This window comes from Rutidosis leptorrhynchoides, chromosome 3 (genome assembly GCF_046630445.1).
Source record: "Rutidosis leptorrhynchoides isolate AG116_Rl617_1_P2 chromosome 3, CSIRO_AGI_Rlap_v1, whole genome shotgun sequence".
Lineage (NCBI taxonomy): Eukaryota > Viridiplantae > Streptophyta > Magnoliopsida > Asterales > Asteraceae > Rutidosis > Rutidosis leptorrhynchoides.
Genome location: NC_092335.1, coordinates 472,879,398 through 472,901,548, shown reverse-complemented (window position 1 = coordinate 472,901,548; position 22,151 = coordinate 472,879,398). Strand labels below are relative to the sequence as shown.

General features: G+C 32.1%; 1 protein-coding gene across 25 annotated transcripts; it reads right to left on the bottom strand.

Annotated features, from left to right (window-relative positions):
* Window positions 1-15,625: 15,625 nt before the first annotated feature.
* Window positions 15,626-20,882, bottom strand: LOC139902865 (uncharacterized). 25 transcript variants are annotated; one of them, XM_071885528.1, is made up of 14 exons: window positions 20,765-20,882; window positions 20,468-20,609; window positions 19,712-19,807; window positions 19,399-19,519; window positions 18,981-19,288; window positions 18,774-18,863; window positions 18,495-18,553; window positions 17,864-18,384; window positions 17,646-17,756; window positions 17,533-17,567; window positions 17,278-17,370; window positions 16,858-16,999; window positions 16,282-16,334; window positions 15,626-16,007 (listed from the first exon to the last, which is right to left on the bottom strand). In XM_071885528.1, coding segments are annotated over exons 8-13 (429 nt in total). In that variant the 5' UTR covers window positions 17,866-18,384; window positions 18,495-18,553; window positions 18,774-18,863; window positions 18,981-19,288; window positions 19,399-19,519; window positions 19,712-19,807; window positions 20,468-20,609; window positions 20,765-20,882; the 3' UTR covers window positions 15,626-16,007; window positions 16,282-16,288. The 25 variants fall into 25 exon arrangements, 13 of the variants coding, with proteins under 13 accessions (XP_071741629.1, XP_071741630.1, XP_071741621.1 ...); XM_071885529.1 differs by having other exon boundaries at window positions 19,399-19,500; XM_071885520.1 differs by having other exon boundaries at window positions 19,399-19,875.
* Between the last annotated feature and the right edge of the window lie 1,269 nt (window positions 20,883-22,151).

Here is a 22,151-nt window from a genome sequence, read left to right as displayed (position 1 = left end):
AAGTTGTTTTAAATTGATAGTAATGGTGTCGTGGTGATGGTTGTAGCAAGGTGACGAAGGAGTGGTGAAGTGGTGATGGTTCTTGTCTAAGATGAATCAAAAACAAGACACAATTGATGGTGGTTCTTGCGATGGAAACTTGATGGTGGTGGTGGTGATTTCATGGGGTGGTTAACACATGTATTTATCTAGCATATAGGTTCTCTTCATATATATATATATATATATATATATATATATATATATATATATATTCATATATATATTATATATATAATTTAAATTAAAGATTAATTAATATAATAATAATAATAATAATTAATACACAGTAATCAAATTAGTGTCTCGTGAACAACCATTGTCCATATGCTACCGACATCTAATCACGGACTATTATTGCGTACTCCGTTGATAATTAGTGGCGAATAAAAATGTTCAGAAAAATTTCATATTTTTAAATTAACTATATTTATTTATTTTGGTCATTATGATATAAAATTCGAGCATTAACTATTAAATAAAAATTACATTAATTATTCACTCCCAATCCCCAGTAAAATATGAAAAGTTTTAAAATTCAACAAATGGTTCCTAAATATATCTTTAATAAGCCTAAAATTTATAGAACTCATTTTCGGATCACCGTTTATTTTAAAATAATATCAGTTTGAATTTAACTTGCTTAATATCAATCGGAACATCAGTGAGTATTAAAATTATTTAATATTTATTTTTAATATACTTTATTTGTATATAGATATGTTTTTAATAATTATTATTATTTTTACATACTTAATATCTAACAATTACATCATAAATTATATTTTAAATCATATATATATTTATTTAAATTTATACATACCTATTTACAAATAGTTGTTCGTGAATCGTCGGAAATAGTCAAAGGTCAAATATATACATGAACACAGTTCAACGTTTTTGAGATTCAATTAAATAGCCTTTGCTTCTCATGTCGAAATCAAATATAGATCAAGTTTAAATTTGGTCGAAAATTCCCGGGTCGTCACAGTACCTACCCGTTAAAGAAATTTTGTCCCAAAATTTGAGTGAGGTAGTCATGGCTAACCCCTAACATGTTTTCATGACGAATATGAGTTGATAAATAGAGTTTTATTACCGTTGAGTAATATGAATAAGACAATTCGATTATTCGAAGAGCACGAGTGAAGCTATCACAAAATAGTGAAATGAATAAAGTTTCGTCTTAACTTTTGACGTAGTCATGGTTGATTCCCAAAATTCAAGGAATTAAGGAAATCTTCGAAATCTAAATAAGATCTGAGTCTGCGAAATTTAAGGAAATTAGGATCTTTATAATTAAATATGGTGATCTCTCTCGATTACTCTGTCTGATATTTCCATTATAAATTAAACTTTTCCCGTTCCAATATTTTTCACTACTCCCATTTTCTATACTTTAATTCATATTTCCAAATCATCAGTCAATATGCTTCATCCAGTTTTAATTCTGGATATATTCCTGACTTTCATATCTGTCATTCTCCTTTTTCATCTACCACCGGAGGAATCTGTCTACTCCTACTATGCACTTTGGTTTATAGTGTTTTTAGTTCTCCCGAGTCTTTATATTGCTATTCGTATTAATATCTACGGTTTGTAACCTCCGTGTTATTATTGGGCTTTATATTTTCTCTTATATTTTGGAGCTCTTTGCCTTTTTATTCTCTTCTCGACCTCTAGTAAAGTGAGTAATGGTCCAGAATTCGTAAGTATGGAGTTTCGAATGAACTTAATGTTCTAAGCAAGAAGGAACGTAGATTTGATTTGTTAAATTACCAGATATACGAAAAAGACCGAATCATCAAGAGAATTATTTTCTTGATATTTTTTTAGAGGTTAAGTAGAATGAAAGAGTTATGTAACATGACACATGATGATGATATGATCTGTGAATCATCATGTTTCATTAGAACTTCCAGCATGACTTACTGTAATATAATCACGTTGGCCAAGTGTCATTATATTATACTAACTCATGCTCAAATTCTTAACACTTCTCCAGAATTCATTCATAATTTATACTTAGATTATACAGTAGTTTCCAATGAAATACAGAAAGCACGAAGAGGTATATAATTTCGGACAAGAATACTTATGAAAATATCCTCAGAAATATAGAGGATATTTATGATGATATTTTGGAATTTTTGAGTTCGAAGGTTGATGAACAAAGATTTTCCGCAAGATTTTAACATGAGTACGGAGCAAGATATTCGTTGAAGGTTTCATCGGATCCAGAATCACCTGGATTATTTAAATATAGGGTTTGGTCCTTGTATTTGTCCTTGGTCTCCATCATGGTTAGCTCAATCCGTTTTTCAGTACCAAATTTTCTATCGAGCGTTCCCAACATTCCATTCTTTATTATCAAACTTTTGACCATTTAGACCATCTACAACATGCTGCTTAGTCAGCATTTTCAAAGTTAATGGATCTGGATCATCGGTTATCAAACCGAGGGTTTTCAAGAATATTGAAGGTTTTTAGATGATTAAACGCTGATTGTGATCGTCAAGATACAAAGGATGTTTAAGATGAAATCAAGTGACAAACTTGAAGAAATGTTTAGTTTCATATGTTATAATCAATATTTTAATTCATTTTAATTGTCCAATGTTGGTAGTCCACAGTTAGCAATTCAATAATTCATATATAGTTTAATATATAATATTCGAATTAATTAATATGTATCGTGACCCGTGTACATGTCTCAGACTCGATCACAACTCAAAGTATATATATATTATTGTAGAATCAACCTCAACCCTGTATAGCTAACTCAAGCATTACTGCATATAGAGTATCTATGGTTATTCCAAATAATATATATAGATGCGTCGATATGATATGTCAAAACTTTGTATACGTGTCCCGATATTTAAAGTGCGTAAAATAAATAACAGAAATTAAATGACGATAAATAAAATTGGGAGAATATAAATTGCGATAATTAAATTGCGATAAATAAAATGTAATCAGTTAGCTAGGAACAGTTAGCTAGGAATAGTTAGCGTGGATTCTTAACAACATTTCTCTTAGTTAATTTGTTTGTAACTAACAAATTTTATTTTGTCCAATGTTTTCTTCATTATGCCACTTGTTGGATTTCTGGTAAGTCACAATCCAAATATGAAATTGAATGAAAATGGTTATTCTGTGGTGAACGGATTCGTATATCTGTAGATGTAAGTAGGATAGTAAATGACTGTTGAATCAAATTCGAAGGATGTACATGGTAACTTATTAATGTGAAATCTAAATATTCCTCGGGTATTACCTACCCGTTAAAATATTTTCACCATTAAAAGTTTGTATGAAAGAATTTTTAATTACAACCTTTATGAAAATATATATACATATATATTTTTTTCAGATGTAATCATGAATTTAATGAGTCAATATGATATTAGACTCATTTGATTTACCATTAGAATAAGAATATATAATCTCTAAAACATTAGAGATTACATAATCGCCATAAAGAACGAAGACAATTGATGTAGAACGGTACGTAGAACGATGATTATACTCGAGGTACAGAATGAGATGTTGAGGCATGGATTGTTGATGGTAGTGGTGCTGTTATTGATGGTACTGTGGGTGCCGGTGATATTGCTGAAGCTGTTAAGTTTTGCACCATATTCTCTAAATTGATTACTCAAGCGCGAAGTTCGTTAATTTTTTCTATTATTCCTGGATGATTGTCGGTCGGAACGAGCGGATGAATAAGGTTTAGAATTTTAGATAGAAGATAATCGTGACGAGCTATCCTGGAGATGTGACTAAAAATGGTGTTTCGAACTGGTTCGCCTGTAAGTGCTTCAGGTTCTTCGCCAAGATTGCAGGTTGGTGGGTGGAAAGGATCGCCTTCTTCTTGTCTTCATTGATTAAGTCGACTACGAACCCATCCCCATTTCATCCAAAAAGGGTGATGGCTAAGTGGTTGATCCATTCCGGTTATGCTGCTTTCGGAGCTCGAGTGGGAATCTATATCGGAATAGCTGTCGGAATCCGAGGAACTTGAACTAGTTGCGAGTTCCATCTTGTACGGTCGGATAGAGGATTTTCAACATGAAATGATTTTCGGATATCGGATGATATTCTAATTACATAGAATACCTATATATAATATAGAAGATCCCATAGATTACGGAGGAACTTTCGGAAACTGTCAGGCAAAGTTTACAATAACAGATACGCTAGGATATAAATTTATCTATAAACTATCTATGCAATAAGTGCAGGAAGTCGTGTCTAGACTTAGGATTGATAAGCAGGTAATTTTCCACTAGGAATGATAAACAATACTTATAATATGCAGCTAAAGTCGAAGTCCAGACTCACTAATGCATCCTAACAATAGCTGGTTAGACACACTAATGCAAGACCTGGTTCGCTAGGACCAACGCTCTGATACCACCTGTGACGACCCGTCCTAATCCACCTAGACGAAGTCATCAACATCTGGTCCCATTGCAAGGTGCTGACCTAAATATGCCATGAATGACTCCATGTAATATCCTTCGATTGAGCAAATACACAGCGGAAGACTTAATTCCTACCTGAGAATAAACATGCTTAAAAGTGTCAACCAAAAGGTTGGTGAGTTCATAGGTTTATCATAACAGTTATTTCAATCTTTTAATAGACCACAAGATTTCAGTTTATATATATGTACAATCGCAAGTGTATAAAAGTATTCTATAAGTTGTTGAGCGCTTAGGTAACCATACTTAACAATTAATGTGGCATATTTTCTTTATTATGAAATCTCCCTACACTGTACAAAGTGTAGTAAAAATGAAATACTATGCAACCGTTTACGATACTAGAGCGACTAGCCCGGTTGGGGTGGTCAAACCCGATAGATCTATCAATAGGATTTGCGCTTACATGTTCTTCCAACATGTAAATATTAGTTACCAAGCTATTAGGGAAGATATGCAAAGTGGTACAACTCAACGTAGAATATATTTTAAGTACTTGTGTCTATTTCGTCAAACATAGAAGCAGCGCATGTATTCTCAGCCCAAAAATATATATTGCAAAAGAAATTAAAAAGGGAGCAAATGAAACTCACAATACGATATTTTGTAGTAAAAATATGCATACGACGATACTGAACAATGTAAGGTTGGCCTCGGATTCACAAACCTATATCATTTATATATATATTAACAAATATAATTAACAAGTAATAATAATCAAACCTAGTTTATATATATTAGTTATATAATATATTACTTATTTAAAATTTGTAATGTATTTATTATTTCAAAAGTTATATATATATATATATATATATATATATATATATATATATATATATATATATATATATATATATATATATATGTTATTATAGTATATGAAAATAGTGAATTTAGATATGCTTATGATATATGTGATAATTATATTTTTATATAATTATCTTTTATTAAAATAATATTTATAATAATACTAAAATAATGTTAATAATACTAATAATAAAAATAATGATAATAATAATAAAATGATAATACTTATAATAATAATAATGATACTACTAATAATAATAATGATAATAATAATAATAAAAATAATAAAAATAATAAAAGTGATAGTAGTAATAATAATAATAATAATAATAATAATAATAATAATAATAATAATAATAATAATAATAATAATAATAATAATAATAATAATAATAATAATAATACTACCTTAATAATAAAAATACTACCTTAAGGAATTTGCAAGCTTCCATAAAAAAAAAATAAACTACGCCAGCCCAAGCTCGAACCCGCGACCTCCCGCTCACCCGCAAACACCCTTAACCATTAGTCTGTTTCTATTTATCTTAAATTATTATTACACTAATTCTTATTAAACCAATTTTTTTTATGTCATCATCTTCTTTTACATTAAACCCTAATCATCATCATCTTAAACTAATGTCACAATATTCATCTAATCTTCTTCATAATCATAATCATCATCATCACAATACCATCGTTATCATTATCATCCTTCCAATCGTCTTCTTCATCATAAAGCCTCTCGTTTTATCTTCATCGTCCATCATCATTATCATGAATCATAATCATACACGTAATACATCATCGTCCAACATCACCATAGTCTTCCTCGTATCTTCATAATTATGATCAACATCATCAAAATCATATTCATCAACATTCTTCGTCCCAACAGAAAAACATAAGAATGGATTTCGGCCCAATCAACTAGTCACGGTTTCAAGTCCATTAAAGATTAAATGGCCCAATAGTGGCCCGATAAATAACACAATAGATCATGGCCCAAGTTGTTTACATAATATACAGAGTAAATCGTGGACAGAAAAGAAAATGACATGTTGTAGTTGGTTGAAACACAATCATTGTAGCAGTACCCTACTTGATCATAAATCACTATCATTCGTTATTAGAACTATTCATCATCTCTTTGATCATTATCGCCATCACCATCTGTTCGTATCATCTTCAACTCATCATCTATTTGTATCATCTTCAACTCATCATCTTCATCATATTCCTCCACCATCATCATCGTTGTTCTCCTTGGTAACAGAAAGAAGGAAGAAAAATATATAGTTTCGATGGTTTGGTTCGGGTATGTTAAAACGTACAACAAGTGCAGCAGCAGTAATAATAGTAAACAGAAGAAAAAATAGCGGTCGTGGTGGTTATGGTCGTCTTGGGTGGCTGTGGGCCGGGTGGTATCTATTCGGGTTGTGGTGATCTCATCGAGCAGGAAAACAGAAACAATGGCTGTAGTCATTCGTAGCAGTAGCAAGTCGGATGTTTGTTGTGGTGTACTGAACCGAAACATAAACATTAATAGGAGGAGGTAATTGTTATATGGAGATGATGATGTTGGGTTTTATTTAAAGAAGGTGGTGCGATGTTTAATGGGTCCACACAGAAAAATAGACGAGGGAGATAAGAGGGATGAAGGTGATTTATAGTAGTGGGTTTTAATGGTTGTAGTGATTCGAAGAAACAGAAAATGGTAGTAAGTTGTTTTAAATTGATAGTAATGGTGTCGTGGTGATGGTTGTAGCAAGGTGACGAAGGAGTGGTGAAGTGTTGATGGTTCTTGTAGAAGATGAATCGAAAACAAGACACAATTGATGGTGGTTCTTGCGATGGAAACTTGGTGGTGGTGGTGGTGGTGATTTCATGGGGTGGTTAACACATTTGTTTATCTATCATATAGGTTCTCTTCATATATATATATATATATATATATATATATATATATATATATATATATATATATATATATATATATATATATATATATATATATTCATATATATATATAATTTAAATTAAATATTAATTAATATAATAATAATAATAATTAATACACAGTAATCAAATTAGTATCTCGTGAACAACTATTGTCCATATGCTACCGACATCCAATCACGATTTCGTGTAACTCGTGGCTAAGTGGGTCGGCTAAGTGGGTCGAAATACTCGATTAGAAAAGTGATTACACAACCCCATATGGTTGGTTGAGTGGTTGGGTGCGTGGGAATCTCCAAATGAGACCGATGTTCAATCCACACCAACCTCACTTTGGGGCCTTGCCTTTCAGACTAAACCTAACGCAGCGTCACTTTTTCTCCATCATCTCACATGGCAACGTATTTGATGCCCTTGACGCCCCTAACGCGGCGTCAAAATTTGACGCCCGGGGCGTCAGTCGGAAATTTCACGGGTGTGTCAAAATTATTTCAGCCAATCAGATTTTTTTGAATATTTTTATATATTTTAATTAATATATTTTATACCCAACTACCAATAATATTTTACCACATCACCCATTCACAAATTTAACCCTCAAATTTAACACTCCCCTTTATTTAACTTCATCTCTTGACCTTGCCACATCATCAAAAAATACATCACTTGCCTTTGACGTCACCGCCACGGTTAGAAACAGTCTCAAAAAAAAAAAAAGTGACTACACGATTCTAGGATCAATCCGGCTATTGAATTGTCAACCTATAACACGTTTTTATAACACCTAACATATATATAACATATATCGGATCACATCGAGTAACTATCTATTATGAGAAATATGTGGTGGTTTTGAAGAATTCAAAATATATTTCTATAGAATATACGTAAAGTAAATAAAGAGGAAAGTAATTTTAGTATATAGTTTTATAGTATTGAAATATTCATTTTTACTATCATTATTTAACATTAATGATTGACAACACTCAATCACGTACACTAAGACCATCACTATAATTTATAGTGATGGTCGTTACATCAACGTTATGAGTTTTCTCGTAAGAGATGACAGTGACGTGACAAAGGTAGTTGTTAAATGAGAAGTAGTGGGAAAGGTGTTGGAAAAGAGTCTTGAGTGGTATGAAACAGTGAAAAACGTAGGAAAAAGACATTAAACTAACTCGACACGCCTTAAATTACTTCCGGGCTTGGAGCAAGCTTGTCACATGCGTAAGAGGCGTTATCAAGGTGTGATGATGAAGTTGTGATTTGGTCCAGCGGTTGGTGGCCTGCCTCCTTTAGGGGAGGTCAGGAGTTCGACCCCCGTTGGCTACATATTAAAAACACAATTTCATCCATGTCATGAAGTATCCACCCATGACATCTTTCCCATATCGTTTGGGGGGTAAAAGGGAGGGCGTTTTTAATTGGCCGTGCCCTTGGATCGGTTTCAAGGTTTCCTCCCGGGCAGCGATGGAGGCGGGGTTATTATCGCTGCATCGGCATAGTCGAAATGGAAGATGATCGCAACGGGTGGTTTAGTCCCCTCGGGTGATCCCAAGCGATGTTCAAAAATAAAGGTGTGATAATCTAAAAGTGAATAATTCTGTGTGTTTCTCATTCATTCACGGGTTACATAAATACAGAGAGATTACAGCTAACTTTCCTGTATATTAGGAACTAATCCTCCTAAAGATATGTACTGCATACTTGACTTAAATAAGAGACTTGACTTATAACAAATATGATACATATACGGTAGACTATAGGTAACTCTATTATGATCTACATTTTGCCTCATAACGCACACTAAACATGTTCAAAAGTCCTAGATTCAGAAGATTTAAAAGCTCTTTTCTTATGTTCTTGAGTACACGTTAGTAGGCTCGTAGAATTTTAAATCTTTCGAATTATAATGATTCTCAAGTGCTTTTATGTGTAACTTGTACATGTATGGTTTTATATTTTGCGTAAAAGCAACATTTTTGTTTTATCTAAAGGAAAATATTGTATATAACTAACAACAAAATATTCTATATAACTAACAACACATTTATGTGACGTTAGCTTTAAATGAAGAACTTATACAATATACCATACATATGATTAAATTGAAGTTCAAGGTAAATATAATATAAGCACAATTTATTTGAATTAGTTAAAGACTCGCGGTTTTGCGGGTTTTATGAAATGATAGAATTTAATAGAGTATTTGTTAGGTTGATTAAAAAGCAAACAATATTAGATAACCCACAAAGAATTGTGATATATTCAATAACATAAATAGACATCATGATACGTTGCACATATCTAACCATCAAAGAGTTGTAATAAGAAATGTTTATGAGTAAAAAGTACATACGAAGCTGAAATTAAAAGATTTTTTTTTTATCATGGATGAAAATACTAAATAGATACATATATAACTATTCCATTAGCATGAGCGTCACAAGAATTGACTCATTATATAGTCCTACGAATTCGCGGAGATTTTTGAGGGATGAGTCACCGTTGATTTTTGAGGGATGACCCACTATATCTTGTATAGTATTTGTTAGGTTTATAATAAATTGATTCAGTTGCAATATTAGTGTTACCTGACTTATAATCAATGTAGATTTTTTGAACCTAAAAACAATACATATAAAATAAAATTAAAAGTCTAACACTGTAAAAAAAGCTAACATCCATTTCGTCAGGAAAAGACCCACGAATTCGCGGGATTGGTTAAAAAAAAATTGTTGTCATAAAGTTAAACATAAGGTTTCATGTACTCGTATCTTTTCTTTGATTTCGGAGTATATGATATGCAATAGACATGAAAAAGAATATGATATACTTCAAACATATCTTTTTTGGGTGTCGCATGATATTGTGATATTTGTTTAATTATTCAGAAAGTGTATGAAGTTTATGATTTAGTATATCTCATCCTTTGTGCATAATAGTAAGCTTTCCAACTAAAATGACATAGAATTATGATAACTTAACATTGTCGCTTCGTCTCCTTTATTCACAAAATGTTTCCCTGTTAAAGTATTTGATATTGTGGCTTCTAAATTTCTAAATTTTGTAGTAATTGCAATCTCTTCGTTTGTAATTTCAGATGTTAAAGATTTCATTTTTTCAAGTTTAGGTCCAATAACTTTAATATGATTATTGATTAACTGTCACAATCAAGATTAAGTTAATGTATGTTAATCTCAAAATTGAAATATGAAAAAGTAGTTAATATAAGCAATAATAATAAATAAGGTAAAGAAATAGTTTCGTGTACTTGCCTGTAACATATCAGTTGGACATAATCCACTCATCCACATTATACACCGCTCAGTGGGACACATGCAAGTACCATATGTAATACTAAAGACATCAAATTTAGTAGCAAATTTTTTCATATTAAATAAACTAAATAAACTATAGAACTGTGATAATATGTTTTCGATAATCGGTAGAATGTCATCTTCAATGAATTCTCCAATCAATCTTCTACATAGTTGTAATATACGTTGGTGAGGTAATCAGTCACTATACTTTTTGATAAAGTTAATCGGATCTTCAGGAAATATTTAAACAAAAACTTATAAGGTATACATATTATTGTTTTATAAAAGATCGAAGTATATAAGTTATATTAGATTAAGATGTACCACGATTGAGGTCTTAGTTCCTAGCAATCTGTAAATGTGATATAATACTTTAGCAATGTAATTGAAATGGATTGAGAATTGAAAGTCATAAATTCGTATATTTTTTATTTTTTGGTGAACATGTAAAAAAGTATCTTTTGTAGTAGTTCGTTTCATAGTTGTATTTTACTGTTCAGTTGTATAACATTTTCTTCCATCGTAGTGAAGTACGTCTACAATAAAAAATATAATTGTATGTTAATTACAACAGTTTGAAACTAACAATTACTATTGTCATTCTAACAATCGAAACCTTTTTTTTTTTTTGCGGTTTTTCATAACTGCTTCTCTATTCTTTGTTTTTTTTCTTTTCGTTCTGCAAATTTTTAAAAAAAATAATAATATATTACTTTTTGACTCATGTAAATGTAGTTAGAATAAATTATTTCAATTTTTGTAATCTCATACTTTATAAGTTAATAAAACATATTATTAATGCTTTTGTCCTTTCAGAACTTCTACCAGAGTAATTATTGTGCATATATATGTGGCCTCCTACTATATATGGCCTCCTACCGATCTTAATTTCTAGCAGCAATTCAATCAACATATCTCGCTCTCTAAACACTAAACCCTAAACTCTAAACCCTAAATCTAAACCTTAAACATACTAAACCCTAAACTATAAACCCTAAACCCTAAACAGTAAACCCTGAACCCTACAACCTAAACGGTATACCCTAAACCATAAATTCTAAAATTTAAAGCCTAAACCCTAACATGTAAACTATAAACCCTACACACTAAACCCTAAACCCTATACACTAAACCTTAAACCCTATATCTAAACCCTAAACCCTAAACCATCAACCCTTTACCCTACACACTAAACTCTAAACTGTAAACCCTAAACCCTAGACTGTAAACCCTAAAACCTAAACCTTACATTCTAAAATCTAAACCCTAAACCTCAAACCTTAAATCCTAAACCCTAAACCCTAAATCTTATACACTAAACCCTAAACCCTATATCTATACTTTAAACCATAAATTGTAAAAACTAAACCCTAAGCCCTAAACCCTAAGCTCTAAATCATAAATTCTAAAATGTAAACCTTAAACCTTAAAGTCTAAACCATAAACCCTAAATACTAAACCCTAAACGCTATACATTAAACTCTAAACCCTAAACCCTATATCTAAACCCTAAACCCTAAACCACTAACCCTTAACCCTACACACCGAGCCCTATACCCTATACCCTATACCCTATACCCTATACCCTATACCATAAACCTTAAACCATAAATTCTAAAATCTAAACCCTAAACCCTAAACCATAAACTCTAAAACCTAAACCCTATACATTAAACCCTAAATCCTATATCTAAACCCTAAACACTAAACCCAAAACCATAAACCATAAAACCTTAAACCCTAAACTCTATACCATAAATTCTAAAAACTAAACCCTAAAATCTAAAGCCTAAACTCTAAACCCTTAACCCTAAACCATAAACCCTAAACACTAAACCGTAAACCCTATACACTAAACCCTAAAACCTATACACTAAACCCTAAAACATAAATTCCAAAATCTTAAACCTAAACCCCTAAATCTTAGACTGTAAACCATAAGCCGTAAACCCTTAATAGCAATTCCTAAATCTTAAACCATTAACTCTGAATGTTAATCTTTTTTATCCATTAAGCTAATATTAGTTGTCAAAATGAATTTAGTTTGTACCACGGGTATATATAATTAGTTTCGTGGATTTTATGGAATGATGATATTTTAAGACAATCTTCAACCATGATAAAATAAATAAACAATATAACATTCCAAAAGTTCAAATGTGTACAAATATAAATAAAATGTGAACACTTCCAGTTTTTTAATATAGAGTGTAACATTTTAAACATATGTTAAGTAAATTGAGTTGCATTGAGACATACCTTGCATCTTGTAGCTCAAATTCAATAGATTTCTTTTCGACACCCATCTCCACAACCACTTTAAAATGCTTCATTTTGACTAATTGTCCGACAATATCTACCAAAATGAAGATTACAAATAGTTAGTAAACAGTACAATTTGTAAGTACAATTTGTAATTCACGATGCTTTTTAAAACTGATGACATCATTTTTACATGTTCAAAACACGCTATAAGACAGTCGTGTATGATGTATTTAAAAGAAAATTTAGATGACCATTTAAAACATAAGATGTGTGGAGCAGGAGTTAACAAAGATATCATTCTTCGTCACTCACCATTCTTGAACATCCTTGTAACTAACAAAGTTGTAAACATCATTGAGAATATTGAAAGGGTGGCATTTTCTGACCTTTAGTTTTCTCAGAACACTGATCTTAAAAGTGTGAGCAACAAGCCCGACTTCATCATCGTGCGGTTTTACATCAAAGTTGTTGAGATCTACAAAGCTACCTTTTTGAAAGTATGCTCAAAAAAAGACATTGGATTCTTTTCATGTGTCAATTCTAATATTGTATTCTCAATTTAATTAGTTGGTAAGAATTATTTGTATGTTGGAATACAATTGGAAAAAAAGGTTTGAATGAATCCTCGGATATATAAGGAAAAAAAAAAAAAGGAACTAAGATTTAATAGGGAAATTGTTCAAAATACACTTTTTTTTAAGGCTTCAAACAAAATACACATTTTTTTAAAAAATTGTCTTTTTACACCATTCGGTAGACGGATTTTCGTCTACCACCTTTATCTGTCGTCTACTACCATTTTTACAAAGTAGTCGACGGTGAGATAAAGGTAGTAGACGAATTCCCGTCTACTGGCAGGGTTAGTAGACAGCGAGAACAAAGCAGTAGACAGACATTTACAAAGTAGTCGACCGTCTACTGCCTTGTTGTTGCTGTCTACTGCCTTGTTCTTGCTGTCTACTGCCTTGTTAGTGTCTTCCGTCTACCACCTTTATCTGTCGTCTACTACCATTTTTACAAAGTAGTCGACGGTGAGATAAAGGTGGTAGACGAATTCCCGTCTACTGGCAGGGTTAGTAGACAGCGAGAACAAAGCAGTAGACAGACATTTACAAAGTAGTCGACTGTCTACTGCCTTGTTGTTACTGTCTACTGCCTTGTTGTTGCTGTCTACTGCCTTGTTAGTGTCTGTCTACAGCAACAACAAGGCAGTAGACAGCAACAACAAGGCAGTAGACGGTCGACTACTTTGTAAATGTCTGTCTACTGCTTTGTTCTCGCTGTCTACCAACCCTGCCAGTAGACGGGAATTCGTCTACCACCTTTATCTCACCGTCGACTACTTTGTAAAAATGGTAGTAGACGACAGATAAAGGTGGTAGACGGAAATCCGTCTACCGAATGGTGTAAAAAGACAATTTTTTTAAAAAAAATGTATTTTGTTTGAAGCCTTAAAAAAAAGTGTATTTTGAACAATTACCCGATTTAATACTTCTCAACAATAAATATGGTAAACGGCTCAACCGCATAGTTAATTGATGACCGAGCTATTTTGACCCAAACCATTTGGATCCGTTAGTCATCACAACCGCTTTCCCATTCATTATAATACATGAGATGACAACATTTTCACTGTTATAATTCATTAAAGTATGTATTGTTTTGAAAATATAATTATGGGTAGACATTGACATTATGGTGTTCTAACAAATATTATCATGCATTAACAGAATACTAATCCAGGCAAGAGATTAACAATCGCACAACCACCAAAGTTCATTTATACTCAATTGATATGTAGGACTTATTATCTGTGAAAAGCAAGAAAATTTCATTAACCCAAACCAAAATGAAATGCTAGCGATCTTAAGAAAAAGGTTTGAATTATGTGGAAGAATATAATCCAGATTAAAAGAAAAATTCCTGTATTTCTTACAGTAATTTAGTCATAGAGGTACAACTCTGGTTAGGGCAGGTCTTATGAAAAATCTTGTCAAGAAAAAGATACGTATAAATAGTTGTGTATCAAATGTGTACAATATTATATTAATTCAATTAAAATCAAATCTTTATTTATTAAGAAAAGGAGTTGTACACATTTATGGTACACTTTGAGAGACATTCAGCCCGTTTCGACCACTTTTGACGATTTTCCCTTTAGCTAATTATTCATTCAACCGGGTTATAGATGAAATGTACAAATGGAATTAACTATCCATCTATGGATGCTTCAAGATAAAGAAAAGCCAAAAAACAGCATGAAAATAGTGAGTGCAAAACAGTACCAATCATGAGATAAAAGTATGATCATTCAATAGATTTCACACAAACATGAATAATTAGTTAGTTGGAGACTGTTTATTCTTGATGCCTCTTCCTTCACCATGTTGCAAGGAAATTTGTAACGTAATTAGCATCATGAAAATTGAAAAATCAATGCTTTGTACGAAATCTAACAAATCAGCATTAACGTAAATAATATGAAACTAAGAATTAATTCACAAAGCTGAAACCCTAAAACTAAAAGCAGTTATAATAGTCACATTGCTGAGATACCTTTTTGAGTAGAAGATACACTATACTTGACGTTTAAATATTAATGATACACTTTGAGATGTCATCCATTTTTCTTTAAAGTGTTTCATAATATACTTGCTTTTACATGTTAAAGATACGACCATCAAATTTGACCAATTTATAAGTAAATGGGTTTAATTTGCCTAGATCCTCATAATGTGTAAAACTGCTCATTGTATAGCACAAGACATCTAAACGTACAACGCCACAAAAATTGATATCATTTTAAGTCGTTAGTTATTCATAAGTTTTGAAAAAAAACACATAGTTAGCACTGACACATTCACCTCTCTAATATTGAAAGTAATAATATTAAAAAGAAAAAGTTTCATGAATTTTGATTGGATTGTATAAGTAACCTTTAGCTTTGTTTTCATGTGAAGGAGCTTGGACCTGGAGGACTAAGGCTGCTAAAACAGGTTACCCCAAAAGAACCATCATTCTAAGCTGCAACAGCAGCAGCAGAACCAGTGACAATAACGGTTCATGATAGCAGGTACATGCTTGACAACAACCATAATAATTCCGAGAGGAAATGCACCTGACAGATAATAACACATCCGAGATCAACATACCTTTTTTATTCCGTTCTATGGGACCCACCAACCAACTATTTTGTGTTTCATATAATGACTTGGATGCAAATTGGATGTTGCTTTACCAAGTATAATCATGGCCTCAGTCATCGGTGGTTGTTGAGTCGGCAACGTATAGTTCTAGTGCCCACCCATGGATCCCCTCTTTCACAGAGGCAGTGTAAAATGTTATATTGAAAATGGAAATTGAAGATATTATTGTTTGTGGGAATTATATACCTATGTATCAGCCAAAATACTCGACGTCTCGATTTACACCATATAGCAGCAACCTATAATAATGAAAAAACATCCATATTTAACAATCGTAAATGTTTTATTTTGTTAATACACTGTTACGATGTAAATCTCATTATAGCCCAAATAGATGAACCATTTTAGTTTTTAATAGATTATAATTTATATAAGTACCAGACGGCCTACCCTTAATAAACTTGATGAAACTTAAGTCAAATAGATGATTTACAGTGCATAAGAATACCATGAAATGAGCTTCATGAAGCATAGCCATACAAATGAAACTGATGGTCGACTTAGATGCATCATATTATAATATACACAATTACATAAATATCATTCTTTACTTTAAGCTCAAGGGTGATTCCCAAATCAGGCTACACATATATCTTAAATGTATGATACAGTTAGGATATGGTATACCTCATGAGGGACTTGATGGTGTTTAGTTGCAGGCTTTACGTTAATAAACGAAACTTTTACGTCAACGCCTGTAACTAAAATCCGTTTCTTAATGGTTAAAAGATTAGTATAAAAGCATGAAAAAATTTCACACACCTATGAGGCCATGATACAGGGTACTTCCTATTTGAGTTTCCCCCACCCTTCCAGGCATACACATTTGTTCCTCCAAGCCCAAAAGCATTTGACAAGGCTGCTCTAATCTGCATTTCCTTTACAGCAGTCATAGGCATAAAACCTTCACCAAAAATAGGATATGGGTTGCTCAAGTTGAGCAAACATGAATAAACAAACTACACTTCTTATATGTTTACTGACCATACAACAATAAATCACGAAGCAACAATATCACATGGAGTCTATAAAACATAAGTCACAAAAGTAAACATCAACAAATAATGAAACATAAATAGCACATACTGTTTACAAAACATAGATCATTTATGAACATCAAAACCCAACTATATTTACATTATTAACGAATGCAGTAAATTACAAGGCGAATGAAAGAATAACCTGAAGAGTTAAACGGAGTAGAGAAAGTGCATGTTGATGCAATTGGCCTGGGAACTGACGAAGTAGTAGTCACTCTAGCAACCAACCCGAAAACATCAGTGCAGTAGTTGAGATATGTCACACAAACGACCACAGTGACGAAGACGAAACATAAAAACAGGAACATCGAAAATACTAATTAAAAAAAAGATATTACTTAAACGTAACTAAAAAAAGTTAAAAATAAAAAAGAAATAAAAAATTAAACAAACTTGCTACAAAGTGATGTGTTAAGTAAAACCCAAACTGACCTGCATCAACATTTACATACAATTATAACTTGTCATAACAAACACAACAAAGATAATTAAACTTAACAAATTATAGACCTTAACAAATTAAATTCATTATGAGACGTACGTTCCTCTCTAGGTGACACAAACCACGTTTCTCCTTGACGCGAACCGATACCCGCAGAAAATTTATCTTCCCATTTGTACCTGTTAGGATGGAACTTCTGTTATCTGACCGGGCTTGTAGTTGGTTGAATGAAAAAAACTGTTACTGGTTAGAAAACTTATAATTGAAAATGCATGATCCAACGGACATCTGCAACGCCCTTCCCCGCCTTTTTTCTGAATATGGGGTGAAGGAAAAGACTGACCCCTTCGGTGACTTTCGCGGTCGCCCTCCTAAATGACGACTTCTTCAGAAAAACGAAGTTATTCAAGTTCTTTTTCTCAAAGAAGTCAAAATGCACACTCAAAAGACGACCTTGTGGATAATGGAGGGAGCCCTGGATGTCCCGGTACCCATTGAGTACGGCCTGTGGATGGAACCTATCATCCACTAAGGCAGCTTCTATGTATCGCTCCACTAGCAATTGAGTAGGAAGGAAGATAAGCATCCTAATCCTCTTTTTCTTCCTTAGCTTAGTCTGCTCTTAACACTTCTCGACACCGGTTTTCCCGAAAAAGTAGAAACGATATGACTTATGATACCGGATCCAGGCAGAATGGGAATATACACTTCTACTTGTTTGTTGTAGACTTCAGAGAAGAGAAAAGAGGCATTCGTCAGCAGTGTTATACGCCAAGGTCAAGGTATATGCATTCGCCAAGTCAAGGGCTAAATCAAATTCAAATAAGGTTTTCCTTAGAAAAATATTAAAAAATATTATTACTATCAATGATATGAGAAATATGTAAGTAATACACATACACATAAAAATACATTACCAAAGAAGCACGCTGAAATCTAGTAGTTAAGTTGGATTTTGGAACCTTTCGTGAATAACCTGCATAAAAACCATCATTAACTTTTCAAATTATCATCATCATCATCACCAGCACTAATTTACAATAAAAAGGGGATTTTAAACTGTAAAACTTTTTCTTTAAAGTTGTGATAATATAATGTAATGAGATGATGATGATTTCGAGAAATCGGGTACTGTTGACGCTACGCTGATGACACCAAGTAACAATAATAAACTTATGAAATATGCACCAACTTACCTTCTGGTTGAAGAGCGTTGAAGAGCGATAAAGCAAGTTGACTAACGCTGACTGCTTGATGTTTTTTTCATGCAAATTTTCTTATGAAAACTACAAATCAAAATTAAATATAACGTTATGTACTTGGAAAACTAACAAAATTACACGATGTATGCGTGCAAGGATTAATTGTTACTTTTATTAGTAAAGCGGAAAGGAACACTAAACTGAATTCCCAACTTGATTAAGACCTGAAAACTTCAAATGGGTTGGGATTATCAAACCATGACCCGCTTATTCTCGTGTGAAGTTTTGGGCCAAATTGCATAAACTGACATGAGATCGGATTATGGGTCTTGAATAAAGTTTCTTATCCTTCATCATGCCAACAATCTTCGCTTTCTTTTGCATTGTTGTAGCCCGTTTTTGTGACCAGGGTTTTGCAGCTCATCCCTGCCAATCTGTCTACGGAATCTAAAAAGAAGGTGAACGTTGTTGTTCTGGTTTCTTCTGAAATCGGTGCCTTGAACTGATAGCTGCATTTTCAAGTTGTGTGGTGAGATGTATATGTAAATGTATGTGTGTAATGTGGTTGCATTATTAGTTTTGAGTCAGTAGTATAAAAATTTGGTTGATGTTTGTGTACCTGATTATGTAATTTCCTTTGGTATCATGATCTGGGCATTGCAGACGGGGCAAAGTTCCTTCAGCTTTCTTTTGCAAGTGGGACATCCGTAGTAAAACCCCTCTTTATTTAAAATAGAAGGCTTATCCAAACACGATTTCAACTTACACATATTAAAACCCAAAACTTATACTTCCAAAATTACTAAATTTCAATATATAATCAACAAAGAAAACATGTTTCAATGAAGAACAATAAAATACCTAATGGAGTTTTAAGACTGTTTATTTCTAAATGTGATTTAGATTATATGGACGAAAGAACCAAGACTTACTTTAGTGAACTGGAAACAGTTTGTTGTGGAAACAACCACCAATAAACCGACAACAGCAACCTCATAAGTCTGCAGTTCTGAATTCCTTGCCACCACCTTATGACAAAACCATTCAACTTTGGAGTCTCTCTGATGTATTGTTTAATAACCCGTGTAAACTAAACCTTTATATAAATTAGAAAAACAAAAAACCTTGAAAATATTCAAAAATCCTATTTTTTCATTATCAATAATAAATTTCATATACAAAAAGTTGAGAATACATATGACCCTTTATCAAATTTAATGAAAAACAAATAGCTACACGAAACATTGAAACAATACAGTATGGTTCGTTTTCAGATCAGAAAGAAATAGAGTTAACATCAGTTTGTACTCGAAACAAATACTTTGAAAACACTCACAATGTAAGAGGAGGACACATGCAACCAAAAGAACTTTACTTTGATGGCATGCAATACACAATCAAATATTAGACAAACAATGAAATTTAGTAAGATGAAAAAAGTAATTGTACAACTACAACAACTATCCAATAGAAGATAAAGTAAGAGAACATAATGCTGATTACATAAAATCATTATAGATATTTATATAAAACAGCTACTAATAAAAAAATCGTAAGTAGAAACTTCAATTAACTGAGAGCAACAGTGAAAGGGGGTGCAGAAGTAATTAACAAACTGAAAAAACATAGTAACATATAACAAACAACAGATAAATTTCAAACAAACACGATTGATTGATTAGCAATACCTTTAATTGAAAGCCACCTATAAATATGCAAACGATTAATTGATTAACCTAATAGACGCATATGATTCGCAATCGTTGTTCTCTATCGGTTGGAAACCTAATTGTCTTGCGATTCTGAATCGGGAGATTGAATTATGAAGATCTGGAATGGTTATTAAGAAGATAGAAACAAAAGAGATTAGGTTATCCCTTTATCACCGTGATTTTCTTTTATTAAATTATTTATATTTATAGTAAACCTTAACAAAAAATCATAGCCAATGTATTTTGATTGAGGATTTATACAAAGAATCATACCTGCGTTCTTTAATTGGGGATCAAACATCAATGCTTTGAGGATTCAATAGAACTTTAGAAGATATCTAGCACCGGAAACAGGATCTATTTGAATCGATGGGTTAAATTTGTTAGTCTTTCTAAAGTGTATATTTGATAACTTGAACGAAACCCCTAATTTTGTTAGAAGCTACCGTGTTTTTGATTTATTAGAAGGGTATTTTAGGGATGTAAATTTGATTTATTAGTTAATTTTTCAGTGGATGATTAAGGACCGTTGGATCAAGGGGTATTATAATGTAATTTTCTATTCTAATGATAATTAATGTATTTTGAAAATATTTATTAGTTAATCGAGACTCTCTTTTAATGTATATAGTGATTATAATTGGTCAATAACACTTGATATTTGTGTTAACAACACATATAATATCCCATTTAATAATAGTATAGTATATAGTATCATAATTCATAACAATAAAATAATAATAATAATATTTAATATAAAAATTAATAATTAATAATTAACAATTAATAATTATGATTTATGGTTGAATGTTGGTTAATGGACTAACCGACAAAGTTATGTATGATGCTTAACCAAAGAATATGTTTTGATGATGAAACATACATATGCATAAGTGATGATCGATATCTTAACATAAAACACGACCAAATCAAACAAAACTTAGAATGAAAATAAACATCATAAAGTTACATGGTCAAAGTATGGTCGACCGTATACCCGACCGTAGAAGCCCAGACTGAATCTGCAACACAGTTTTGTGAAAATAAGTTGCACGGTCGCCACCACGGTCAACCGCAGTGCGACCGCAAAATTCATTGTCACCATTTTTGATCAAATCTAGTTTGACCACTTCCCGACATCTAGAATTCATGAAACCTTTCTCAACACGCTTAGAATAGATGCCTCCTTCATACTCAATTGAGTTTTGGTCATAAAAACACTAATCATGGTTAATCACGTTTAATTACATCTTAATGACAATTTAACCATGATTAGGCATAACACATAAGTGTTAATCAATAACTTTTGATCTTAAAACTTGTCTACACAGTCTTAGAATGATCACCAAGTACCAACACACATAAGTCAATGTCACTAGAACACTAATTACAATTAAAGATTACTGAGTGACAAATTAAGGCTAAATGAAGAACAACATCTTTAAGTGTAACTAGTAAAGACTTATAATCCTAGAATACACTTAAATACATTTAGGATGGTCACCAAGTCCCAACTAGAGATTGATCTTCCCTTGTACATGTGTTGGACATTAATGTGTGCTTAAACATTAATCATGCAATATGTTATATTGCAAGTAAGCTTGCTAAAGCTTAAACCATAGTGTTGTGCAAATATCCATATGATTGATTTTAGAATAAC

Bases quoted from the DNA above. Each gene is read 5' to 3' on its own strand.
- LOC139902865 (XM_071885520.1), bottom strand. The intron at 17,568-17,645 runs GTCTATAATTTG...ATGTTGATGCAG, and splicing joins AATGAATTTAATTTGTTAAG to GTCAGTTTGGGTTTTACTTA. The intron at 16,335-16,857 runs GTGTGTGAAATT...TCATTATTATAG, and splicing joins CCTGTATCATGGCCTCATAG to GTTGCTGCTATATGGTGTAA.